Below are 13,127 nucleotides of genomic sequence, written 5' to 3'. Positions count from 1 at the left end.
GGATGTGTTCAGCCTCATATAGGAAATTACTGATACATTTCAAAATTCTCATTATTCCCTCTTTTCCGTAACAGGCATCTTAAAAAACAAAGTCACCTACCCTCCCCCCCTGGTGGATAAGAATATGAAGAATCGACTGCGGGAAAAGCTATCAGATTACAACCAGACTACGATCTCATCCAGGACTACTTCCCTGGGGACAAACGATGGGGTCCGCTCTCCCTCAGACTCTGGGGTGACAGTAAAAAATGCTCGAAGGGAGCAGTCTCGAGACCAGCTCAACGGGATGGCCATGAATGTCCACGTGGGAACAGGACATGCCGACACCTCAGACTCAGAGTAAGTGCCACGTCAGGATGCCCTGGCAGGCCTCCCATGGCTCTGGCCTCTGCCTCCACTTTCCAGCCCTGGGGGGAGCATGGTGTGGGTGTCCGGTTGGGCAGAGGGAAAACATTGCTGGGGCGGGGGATCCAGAGGCTGCAGGAAAAGTGCCACATCAAGCTACTGACCCTAAGTTACCAGGTGCACAATTCCCACCTGCCGCGTGATGATCGATGTGCATATTTGCCATTGTAAACTAAATCAAACATTAACAAAAGGCTGAGCAAGCTCTCAGTCAAAGGGTATTCTCAGAAACCTTGTTACTCATCGTAATTCTTGCATTTAAAATGAGGACAACAGCCATACATAAAGTCTGTGCATACATTTTATGTATATAGCCTCATTCTTTCTCCAAACTGAGAAAATTTCTCACCCGGTTTTAACTCTGACATTGTCCCACGGTGCTTTAGACACCCATTTTGTCTGCATGCACAGCCCATTCCCAGCTCACTGTAAAAGTACGTCTTTGGGTAGCTGGGAACTGGTGGATGAAATATATCCTGGTTAGTTAGGAAACAGAGATACCTTTAACAAGCATTAACTACTTGCTGCTACCAGGTGATACTGTCATGACTGGAGAATAACTAGCCAACCTGTGCTAGGCAACTGCTTCATCTCCGTGCCTTTTGCTTAATGTAAAACTCTGGACGGCAGATGACATGAATCTGTCTTTGAAATACCAGGTTTCTAACAGCCTGTAAGATTTTTGTGTGAACCTTGCATCTTCACCTAAGCATTAGCCAAATACAAGCCCTCCATAGGCTTCCTCTGAAGAGTGCATCTCTTGTGTACTACCTGGAATTCTTTCTCTCGGCGGGTCTTCCCCTCCAGGGCAGCATCCCCCTTGCAAGTGTTGGATTGGCAAGGCATGGTAACTTTAGGGAGCATGAGCCCTTACTAAAAGGGGTTAGGTGGTTTCGAGTGGAGTGTTTGCCTGTGCCTGTTTAACCCTGAGTCTGCATGATTGCTTCTTCTCACTAACAGAGGCAGTAATGAAACTTCAATTTGAACCATCAGGAAACTGTGATCACTGCTGCACGGTTCTGGACTCCTTGCTGCGGGGTTGCTGCCTGCCCTCCTCAGACTTCATCAGAGCGGCCACGTAGCGAGGAGGACAAGGTGGGCATCGATTCCTGCGTGGTTTCACGTTATGGCAGACTCCTGACTGCTCATGGTGGAGACACAGTGCCCAGATGCGCCTGCGATAAGGCTGCTGTGCGGTACGCTCCACACGACATGAACCCATGCCAAAACGCATGGAAATGGCCACAGGACGCACTGTGAGGGACGGATACCTGCTCGCAGCGCGGACAGTGCTGCAGGGGTTGCTTATTACTGGGGAGAACCAAGGAAAAACCTGTTATTATCACAGCGGACCTACAGCAAGTCAATCCAGGAGCCTTTAAGACGAGCACCAGGAGACGTCTCTTGTGGAGTTTTGTCCGGCTACAGTGTGAACCCTTCGGCTTGCTGGGCTCTAGGGAGCAATATCCCAACAAGTGTCCTTTCGTTTCTATGCCAGCATCTCTATCCACCTCCCTATGGACCTGTTGTCTTAAGAAAAAAAAGCAACTTTATATATATATAAAAAGTGTAGATACTTTTATATATTTTGTATGGTGTTGCTAAAGAAAAAGTTCCTTTGTATATTTTACATTTATACTGATCTTCTTAATTTGATAATAGGAAATCAATTAAAAGAGGTTTTGATATTTTTTATATGAACATTGCACAATTTTACTTGAATTTGGCATTTGATAAAGTAACTGAGGTTTGCATGGAAGCCACCTTAGACACAATGCAGTTTTCAGAGTAATACAGTAAAGATTACACCGAAATCCATGACTATATAAGCTTTGTTGACAGATCTTGGAACACTTTAAGGACACAGTATGGTGGTTTTTTTGTAACCTCTTCTAAAACCCACAAAAAATGTTCTGTTTTTTTCATTTCTTGGTGTTTTGACCTCTTCTCTCAAGTGCACTGAAATGTTCAGCAACTGAACTTCAGGACTAAAAATAAGTTGATTTCAACACAGTCCTTGTCTGGAAGAAGTCAAATCTATATTTCCCTTACCAAGAACAAAAAAACCCCAACAAGTGGTGTCATTGCATGATAGGTTTTGACTTTGGTCTGGCTCTGCAACAAACCAGTGCTCTGCACGTCCCAAGAAGAGGGTCCTCCTCCCACGGGGCAAGTTCTGCTCAGGCACAGTATTTTATTTTATTGTTAATTTCTTTCCAGCTAGAGTCAGCACATTGCCGATCAAAGCAGAAATACGAGTCCTTAAGGACATCCAGCTCTTTGACAAAGCCCTGACCTTGGTGTTTCAAAAAGCACCTGGGAGGGTTAAGGTTTCGTATTTCCCACAAAATGTGCTGGTTTCACAAGTATAGGAAAGTTAAGCATAGCCTGTCTGCTGTCCTCACCTTCCTGAGATGTTTACAAGCGAAGGAAAAGCAAGATGTGAAAAAGTTTGCATCCAACAGCATGGGGCAGAGCTCTGCTGGTGGCTCCCCGGGGTGGGAATACGCAACTCAAAGGGCGGCAGTGGTGTAGCTGTGACCTCCCCTCCTCTCAGGAGTTCCTTGCTCACCATAGCAGCCCCTTGGGGAAAATACTGGCTTTCTGTGTGTAACCCTGTGTGTGAAAGAGAAAAAACAGAAAATCAAGCTAAAAGAAAGGCAGGAGTCGAGGAAAAAATGAGATAATATATACTGTAATCTTGGTTTCATTATATTCCTATGCATTTTCAAATGTATCAAGGAGGCCTTTAGAAGTGGAGCGGGAGGGAGGATGCTGTTCCTTTAAAAATTATGCAACATACTGTGTGACGTTTTCTGATGGAAAAATGTTTTGAATGTTTTAAGGGTCTGGCACTTGGCTGTGTGCTCAGGCATTGTGTATAACCCATGCTAGTTGTTTTTACATCTGTGTATGTATATTTTGTCCCAGTGAGATGTAGGTAGTTTTTATTTTGATCATAATTGTTGCAGTAAATGAGGGTCAGTTGTATTAATGACAAAAAAAATTAAAACCTATTTTTATGACTTTGTAAAAGCTTTATGGCAGATTAGACACTGGAGGTTTTGTGTTTTTTTTTTTTAACAAATGTATATTTATTAATGTGCAGAACACTGGAATTGCAGCACAGATGAAAGGAGAATTTACAATAAATTAAGATTTTTTTTTTTGAACTCGTGTTCTTCCTCTGGTCATGTATGTTAAGGGCAGTACAGATGCTGAGGGTCCAAATGGCATTTCCCAGCATTTAGAAAGCAGCAGCAGGAGCGGGGAGTATGGGTACCCATCGGGAGGAAGCAGAGGCTGTAAAACATCAGCTGCTAGTGTTGCTCCCTGCAGGATGCTTCCAGCCCCAAGCTGTGTCACATGGGGGGTTTGCTCCGGGGGGACAGATGGACACACTCGCGTGCACACACACACACTGTGCAGGAAAACCTCTAGCTTTTGGTCATTTGATGGCAGCTTTTTGGAAGTCCATCTCGAATGACCTCGTTCACATGTTAAGCCTACGTGACACTTTCCAAGTGAAGAATGTTGAGTCGTGTCTGTGTTTTTGTTAGATATTCATATGCTTGTGGAAACAATGATCATGTGAAGTCCTGTGCATGTATATACAGGGCAACTGGCACAGGGGGTCCCTGCGTGCGATGTTTTTAAATGCAGTGAAAGTATTTATAAAGTACAAGTGATTCCAGCACCAGCTCTGCTGGGTGAGCAGCAGAGGAAGGAACAGGTCTCCCCCAAAACCTCCACAAGCAAATGCTTCCCAGTTGCTGTTCCCTCTGCATCAGCAAGTGATGGATGTGACTGGCAGGGCAAGGGAAGACCTTAGAAAAGCAACCAGGGAGAGCCCACGCCGGTGCTTCCACCCCAGCCACAGAGTCCCCCACCAGAGCCCGCCGGCACAGCACAGCTTTGGCAGGAGTAACAGCATGAGAGAAATACAGTGGTGAGATGAGCTCCACGTGCGATGCACCAGATGATCCTTGGCCAGGCAGGGCACTGGCGAGAGGAGGCAGGTCCCAGCTGGGCTCCCATGGGGACAGCAACGCCAAGGAAGCCTCCACAGCCCACAGCTCCTGCACCGAGCTGCTGGGTGCTGCTGGAAAATCACTCAGCAGCAGCAAAACTCCCAGTGCTAGTGAGCACCCACCAAAGCCAGCTGGAGGGTTTGCAGCGGAAAGGCAAACGGGCAGGATCTGCAATGAAACCATTACTCAGAAAGAAAAGCAAAGCCCCACGTTTATGGCACGAGCTAACCCACCTGTAATAAAAAAGCTGTGCAGAAATTTCATTAGTTATAAAAGCAGCTCCCAAAAGGCCAGGATGTTTTGAGGGGAAAGAATACCTGGTTTTAAAGTAAATAAATATCCTTAAACATCCCTTTCACCTGGACCTGTTCTACATGTTCCCTTCATGTTAGGAACGTCCTGCTGAATCAAGTGCAGAACAGCAGCTGCTGTGGTTGGCAGCTAGTGAAGGGAACAGGCTTCCAGGTGAAGCAGTAAATCATACATTGACTTTGAGAAAAATCGGTACATTTTCTTACATGGTTCAATTTTCTGGATAAAACAAATGAGAAAGCCTGGAATGGTTAATTTCTTCACTTCCAGCTGCACAGGGCACAGGTTTCAGGGATGGAAAGGGTCAGGGAAAAGCCCTGCTGGCTTTAGGGGTAAGGGTTAGGGTTTGTTCCACTGGCACAAAATGGCCAAACGAACGGGATCGAGCGGGCGGTCAGGAGGGGCTGAGCTGCCGTGCCCACAAGGCACGCCTGACACGGCTCTTCTCCACCAGGTTGTCCAAGGGAAGCGACCAACTTTCCTGGCTGATCTCACCTGGGTTACACCAAGCACAAACCAAAAGCAGCGTCTATATTTTCTTTCTCACTCACTCGAGTGACACGCCAGCTTCCCGGGCAGCCACCTGCCCCGGGCATGGCTTCCCGGCGGCACTGTGCTCTGCAGCAGAGCCAGCGCAACCGAGGTGGCCCCAGAGAGGTTTCTGTTGATGTTGGTTCCTCTCGCTGGAGCACGCCGGCAGCAGGATGCTCCTGTTTCTAGCAGAGTATTTAGCTTGCCTCTGCGGGCGATGCAGATACGTGCGGTGCATCCCTTGGAATTTGCTGCAAGCTCCATCTGCGTTAAGCCTGCCTCTTTCTAACTGGAGAGGAACCTTGCCTCCACTGGGCTGGCTTGTCACGGCAGGTGCTCAGTACAGCAGCATTAGCTACCAGGATGAGTTACGGCTGATGCCCATTGCAGTCAGGGCGTTAGTCGTGGCAAGCAGCACACAAGTGGAGTTGCCTGCTCCAATTCCCAGGATAAACCTTTTGTACTTAGAGAGTATTTACCTCCTGATCCTTCAGTGATGCTCACCCTCTGGACTCAGAAAGGAGGTAACTTGCAGGGAGCTACCTGAGAAGTCACCAGTCTCAACCCCTTTCAGTAGCAAACCCTTCTGCTTTCTCTGCAGTTCAAGTACTGCTGCAGTACTGCAGAGCCAGATGAGGACAGTCACTGCTCCATGAAATGGCCCTGTGGTTTAAATAAGGTTCAAGACCTGGCTACTAATCAGTTCACAGATATTCTTCTGGCGCTATCTCCTTCGCCCTAAAACCTAGGTGGAAAATTGGCTCGGTGTAAAAATCTTATACCATAAAACACCTTCTTAAAACACATGTAGGCTATTCCAATTTATTTCTCTAGGTATTACAACAGCAATAAGCACTAGTAGCACATAAAATGAGTGATCTTCAGTCATGCCTGAAACTTTTCAAATTTGTAATAAATTCATCACACAGTTTTACTACATATAGCAGATTTGCTAATAGAGTTCTCCCCTGCCATGGAGCTGGTTGGTGTGGCACAAGCTGTAGAGGAGCCTTTCAAGTACTCCTAGTGAGGAACTATAGATAAAAATGTGCAAACAGCAGAAAACCCCACCTTAAGTAGCTAGATTAAAATAAAAACTACCTTTAATCCATTACAGATCTTAAATCCACCAGATGCCTCATATCTAGTTATCTCATTTTTGTATACCAGTCCTTTTTATGTTTATAATCCATCCTTCTTTAATGTTTATCATTTTATACAAAGCCTTGTCCAGTGTAACGAAGCTGTACCAGACCAGCTGAGTTTGCTTTGCCATCAGGCGGGAGCTGCAGCAGGGCTGGGTACGAAGCCTCTGAGATGTACAGGTTGCAAAAGAGATGTGTGCTACTACTCATCTCCTATTTAGATCCAAATTCCCCTGAAGACTTTCAAATAAGAGAAGAAGCGTTCCTCTGCTGGTTCTAATTCCTCAGTCCCCCCTCCTCGGTTGCAACGAGCAGTGGGCACAGCCCAGGATTTTCCTGCTGTGCTGGCATTCATCAGCCCTGCAGAAAGCAGCAGGCTGGGAAACAGAGAGAGGGAATCTCTACAGCACCTGCCCCAGGGAAGAAGAACACACCGGGGAACCTTCCTTGCTGCAGAGGATGTGGGGGACCCTCTCCTCTCTGTTCTGACCAAATTTCATTAAAATCAGAAGAGAACTGGATGCACAGAGGGATGAAACAGCTGGCTCCCATCAAGTCAGCGCTACATAACTCTGAGTCTCCTCTTTCCTACCTAGGGGTTTTCTCAGAGCAAAAAAAAGAATAAAAAGAATTCACCATTTCTCCAAGAGTCCAACTTGAAGTTTGGCAGGACAACCTAGATGACCCATCCGCCAGCCAGAACTGCTGGGTAACAGCCACCACCAGCACTTGCTGGCAGAGCAAGTCCAGCTCACTGCAACCCCAGAGACAAACCCAGGAGCCCCACAGGGACACCAAGTAGCAGAGGTATTTCCACCACGAGCCTCCACAGCACCACTGGAAAAATCCAGGACAGAGCAGTCAGGTCAGTTTTCAGTTGCCAAAACTTTTTGCTGGAAGTAGGCCTCCTCTTGCTTTTCCCCACAGGAATGGATGTGCTGCAATTGCAAGGCTGGTGTTTTCCTGGGAGCATCTTCAAAAGATGGTGCTACTGAATGGAAATGGTGTCACCGAATTGTCAAACTCTGGAGCGGGGCAGTCCCCTGGGAAAATTTCATTTCTGCAGGTAGGGTCTGATTAAGGGGAACATCTCCATGTAGCTCATTTTTTCTAGGACCTTAAACTTTCAGAGTGAGTTTGAAGCTCTTTTGTGTTGAAGAAATTATTCTATATGCTGTAAAATTGCATAGAATGAGGAGTACGTTAACTTTTTCCATTCTCAAGTTTCTCTAACTGATGCATTACGTTCAGTAAAACACATTTTAGAAAAAAAAACATCCTAGAGATCGAGCAAACCAAACCCAGGAGTTAAGTGTTCACCAGACCCCACACACACTCAAGTAAGTGTAAGAATATGGTGCTAGTTCTCAAAAAACAACAATTTTTTTTACCTCCAGCCATTCAAGAACTACATGAAGTTTAAGACTGACACTGAAAGCAAATGACCAGTGCAGCACAGTGCAGGGATGGAGGATAGGCAGGGCCTGAGCTCTAAATAAAAAGCGTGTGTTTGCCTTGCTGCCTGGGCTCCCAGCACGTACCACCATCCCACCATCGCTGCCCTGGCCTCTAAAAAGCTGCTGCTTCTCCGCTGGCTCATCAGCGTGCTGCAGTGGCAGTGTGGCTTTACCCCTGCCTTGAGCAAACCCACTGAGTGGCAATTCTTCCGATGCATTGGCTCAGCAAAAATCTAAATAAAAGGGGAAAACTTCAGAATTAGGGATGTGTAAATTGCTGTTCTCACAACCACCGACCATGCCCACCGCTGGAAGGGGTGAGCGCGATGTCCTGGTGCCTCCTGGTGCTGAAGCTGGAAACGGCATGTCCCTTGGCTGCATCAACGTTGGGGCGATTACCGCATTTCTAACAGATAATTTCATTATGTTTAATTCATTAAAGCATGCAAAGACGTAGAAATGCAGAGCAAGCCGTTTTGAAACGCTATTCATAAACTGTGCGTGTTGCAAGTACTTTCCTCATCAGCGGGACATCCTCCTCACCTACTGTCACCATCATCTCCCAGCTGTGCGTGCTGCCGCCGTGCTCATAACCCCCCCATTTCCCAGGCCAGGCGGCCAGTACCTATCCCCTCATTCATGTTTCTCCCTGTTTCTTACACAGAAAACAAATCTTTTTGATTCATTTACCCGTTTGGGTTTGGGTATTATTTTTTTTTGGCCTTAGTAGTAGTCAGGGCTACTGGTCTTCCTTTGCTTGGAGAAATTAAACTACCTCGATTTAAAGAAACCAGCTCCTAAGGCTTTCCGAGAAATCTGCAGTTTCAACCTGACCTTTTCTGATCCATGCTCATCCTTACTGATGGATCAGTCGGCTCCAACCTCCCCAGCCCACCCACGATGTTTTCACCGCAGCCTCACTCATCAACTTTTCACATTTGCCCCATTCCCTGGAACAGCCTCTTGCCTTCAGAAGCTTCCTCCTGCCTTCCAGCTCACCAGACCTCTGGAGAAGCTGACGAACCACAGGAGCAGTGGGCAGCGGATAGAAGGGCTTCATCTCTGCTGACAGTTCCCACCAAGATTGGTTTACAGCTGCAATGAAATCTCGGCCTCTTTTTGTTTGCTGTTTTTTGGGGGGTTGTTTTTGACAGTACCATAAATGTGACCGATAACAGGGTCACATGCTTGTGGAGAGCAACCAGGAGACCCTGCCGTGCACCCCCCATTGCTACGGAGCGGACAGTGCTGCACGCTCCCACGGCCTGACCCCGAGGCTGTTCGGTGGCAGAACAGATGCCCCTTGCAGCTCACTGCCACCGCCGGCTGCAGGACCCAACACCCTCCTGGGTAAAGAAGGGACAGCAGAGACTTCCCTGCTGAACTCTCCGAGCTGAAAGGGGTCTTTTGATCAAAGAGGGGTTTGAAAATTCTGGTTTGGGAATAACGGTGGACGGGGAAGTTGTACCCTTACCGCTGAAATGACGTGACCCTGAAATGCAGGTGGGGGAGGCTGTGCTGTGAAACTCTGTGCTGCGAATCTTCACTCCGCTCCCATCCCGTCACCTGTGGGGCGAGCGAGCACAGGCGGCTGCACACAGCCCTCGCCCAGCTTCCAGGGAGGGCTCAGCCTCGTCCACAGGGGCTGAACTGCAATATCTATGTGTGTGTGTTTATATATGTATGAACTGTTGCATTAAAAAAAAAAAGTTGTTTACTAATTTATGATTACGCCGAAAAGATAAATCTATTCTAAAAAGGAAGAAAAGAAAGCTTCATAAAATCACATCAGCTTTGTTGCCCGTGGTTTGCAGCTAAAGAGAGAAAGCACATGAACACTTAATTTTGAAGCTGGAGGATGAAAACTTCCTTCAGTCCTACAAGCCGATGTGAACACTAAGAGCCCATGCTTTTACTGCCAGACCATAAACATCGACCTGCCGCAGTGCGAATGAAGCCCTTCACAATGCCTGTGCAACACCTCACCTCTCCCGAAGCAGCTGTCCAAGTGCAAACAGCATCAGAGGACAACCCTGCGACAACCCCCCCGTGCACGGGGGGAGCCCTGTCCTCCAGCTCTGCCAGACCAGCTGCAGGAACACTGCCAAGAAGAAACTAAACCAGGAGAGCAATTAAGACAGGTTTTACACAAGTACTTCTGCAATAAAACCGTACTTGGAGTGCAAGTTTTCAGCCATTATACACTCAGCGACAAAGGTTTCAAACATATTCACAGGGTACAACAGAAATGCCAATTCAGTCCCAGCCTTTAGCTGACATGAGTCATACTTTTTCACTTACATGATCCAAATCATGTTACCACGTTCTCTACTTTTGAAGGGAAAAGTCCTTTTTTGTAAACAGTTGTTCACCTCAGCCTTTGAAACCAAATATTTCAAGACCTGAAAAGCTTAATGACAACTTGAAAGTGAAATCGGCTGCTTGCAAGCTGTTGCCCAAAGTGGGAGAAAAAGGACAACAAACTGAAAAGCCAACGAATTTTTAAAAGCATGTCGACGCTAGTTTTCTGCAATAAAGAAAAAAAGAAAATTCACCTGCTAGTCAGACTGCTCCTACCCAGTTCAAGCCCAATCTTGGCCAAATTCCAGCCTTGGCAAAGGCTGCACGAGAGATGGTGTCAGTGATGGTCCCCCGCGGGCAGCCCAACTGCCCAGCCCCAGGCGCTGACCTCCGCTCTCACCTCGCCCCTTTGCCTCCCTGTTTCCAGGCTATGACAGGTGTGCCCCTGCGCAAAATGCAAACATTTCAGAAGCATTTGTGATGGGCTGGGCTGCAAGCCCCAGGGCAGGCTGCAGCGTGGGATTCAGGCACCGCTCTCAACTCAACACTACTGCGCGCTGGCTGGGTGGGACTGATGCTACTGAAACCACCGTCCTCTTCACGTACACAGTCGGAACTGGTGGTGGGGCTGCTCGTCTTGCATGTAACAGCCAGATCCAGCAATAGAAACGCGCCTCTATATAGGCTGCTCTGCCAGACTCCCCTGAGAAGCCGTGTCCCTGTGCAGGACAGAATAAACCTCCCCTTGCCAAAGGCTCTACGTACAAGAGGAGCAAGGGTCTCACACAGCAGGTCAGTAGTTAAGACCCTTACCCAGGAGAGACACATGGGATGGAAAGAGAAACATACTACCCGCTCTGAACATTAGAACTATTTGGAAACGCTGTTCTAAACGTGCAAGCTCCATGTCGCCAGATCTGTGCAACCTGCGGTAAAACATCCCATGCAAGAAGCTCTTTGCAAGTTGAATTTCACAAATGCCTGCTAATTCCTAGCTCCCAGCAGGACGGCAAGATTCACCAGGAACAGCAGCAATTGCTTTATCTTGTCAAAGGTCTTTGCTCATCATCATGGCAAGAGGCTGAGCTGCACTGACGCCAAGAAGCCTCCATCCTTCCTCAGTGAGCCTCTGCTAAGAAATTGTCCATACTCACCTCTTCCTCAGATGAGGTTTCTTCAGTAGAACCATGAGGTTCAGCTCTGATGATAAAATCAAAGTCCCTGTGCCCCAAAAGTGAATTGAGACCATTGCTAGAGAGGTTTCCACTGAAGAGCAGCATGTTAGCTTATGAATTTTCTGCATTAGCCATCCTGGATTGCTGCTGCATCCAGTTTTAGGGATGCTTAAAGAAAAGAGGGAAGCGGAGCATTTGTTAAAAAGCCTCCATCCTAGAGGAGCTGTAGCAGACGCTCATTGAGCCCCGTGCAGCTATGCTACAAACAGCTTTGGTTAAACCTTCCTGCTATGGGGCACTGACTCAGCAGCTCTCAGCAAACCTGGGATCTCATTGCCAGAACTCCTAAATTCATCGTAACAATGTTAAAAGCACTAACGACTTCCGCACCGACTGTGCCTTAGCCAGACAAGCGAGCACCGAGTCACCTGGCCTTGGGATGTGCCTGGCATCATACCAGCAATGCAGCAGCAAAGCCTCTCCTGGGATAATGAACTGGGAAAATTTGTCCTCAGAATGGGATTAATAAAAAGCAAGCCCATCTGATAACAGACAAAAAACCCAAAAAAAGCAGCCGAGGAAGGGTGAAAAGTCTTTTTTCCTTCAAAGGCTAAGGAAACGCATCCAGGCTGCAGGGAACACATCACCCTGCTGGCATGAGCCATCCCCTGGAGTTCGGTGCTTTCCCACTGTGCTCGTAGCCAGCAGCACTTTACCCATGGGTAAAGCAGAGCTCAAACCACCCAGCAGCTCCATCCATCACTGAAGTAATGCTCACACTCAGAAAAGCACAAGTAACTACTAAGCCTATAGTACAGGATGAACATTTTCTTGCAAAAAATCCAGCAAATTTAGCAAAATTATTGCGGGATTTTTTTGTTGTTCTGAAAGTGTTTCAAAGCCTATTGAAATTGATCAACTAGTTTTTTCCCTAGAAAACTTTTTGCAAGCAGGCTCAAAGACTGTCATAAGAGCGAGTGAGCTTAAAACCAGGACAAGGGGAAGCAGTCACACGGATCTCAGCTCCTCCAGTCTGCGCTCCAAGCAGAGCTCAGTACCTCGGTGTCCCCAAGCTGATGTGATTTCGGTGTTTTCGGGCAGGCCCAGAAGCAGACATTTTTAGGCAGCTCTGAGAACTTACACTGTGGGCGCTTTAAAGTCTGGGGGTCACAGGAGGCTATACAATAGCTAAATTTCGGAATTTTACAGCCGGAAGACCTGTATCCTCGGAGGCACAAAGGAAACACTGCCTGGTAGAAACAGGAAAGTAATGAGGAAGCAAAGACTTCTTATACAAGAGAAGTATTAACGGTTGGCAACTACCGGTGTCAAACAGAGCCTAAAGCTGAACAAAATTACTGGCTGGGGTGCTGGTTCTGCAGTCATTTACCAGCTCTAAGGATCTGACTTTCATTTCCAGGTGGTAGCAACCGCAACAGTACCTACTCAGCAACATCAGGACTTAAAAAAATGCTAACTCATTCTTTTGAAGAATGAGGAAACGCTAACAGCACGTTCAATTCAGACCAAGCTCTTTGCGGGAGGGTGCAGTCCTGAAACACTGCAGCCTTGAGAGCCCACACCAGTCACTGCACCAAAGGAGGCACAGGCAGAGCACCAGCCGTGCCACACTCCCTGCCACGGGGGACAAAAGCTCCAGCTGCTGACCCGACCTGGTGTCCAGGGAGGTTTGCTGCTCACCGGGCACTTGGAGCCAGGATATCGTGGGGAGACCCAGTGGGCTGGCAAGCTAAGGCAGCAGTGATCTGG

General features: G+C 47.5%; 1 protein-coding gene across 6 annotated transcripts in view; it reads left to right on the top strand.

The window, feature by feature from the left end:
- CELSR1 (cadherin EGF LAG seven-pass G-type receptor 1) overlaps positions 1–7,055 on the top strand; it is a 176,637-nt gene extending 169,582 nt beyond the window's left edge. For 4 of the 6 annotated variants that reach the window (XM_056339969.1, XM_056339968.1, XM_056339965.1 and 1 more), the window contains exons 34-35: positions 75–339; positions 1,366–7,055. In XM_056339969.1, coding sequence (XP_056195944.1) covers positions 75–339; positions 1,366–1,390 — 290 coding nt within the window. In that variant the 3' untranslated portion in view covers positions 1,391–7,055. The remainder of the gene's footprint in view (positions 1–74; positions 340–1,365) is intronic. The other 2 variants (XM_056339967.1, XM_056339964.1) reach the window with 1 other exon arrangement.
- The last annotated feature ends 6,072 nt before the right edge of the window (positions 7,056–13,127 follow it).

This window comes from Falco biarmicus, chromosome 5, assembly GCF_023638135.1.
Source record: "Falco biarmicus isolate bFalBia1 chromosome 5, bFalBia1.pri, whole genome shotgun sequence".
Lineage (NCBI taxonomy): Eukaryota > Metazoa > Chordata > Aves > Falconiformes > Falconidae > Falco > Falco biarmicus.
The sequence above is the reverse complement of the archived record's forward strand: the minus strand, read 5'-3'. Positions and strand labels throughout refer to the sequence as shown.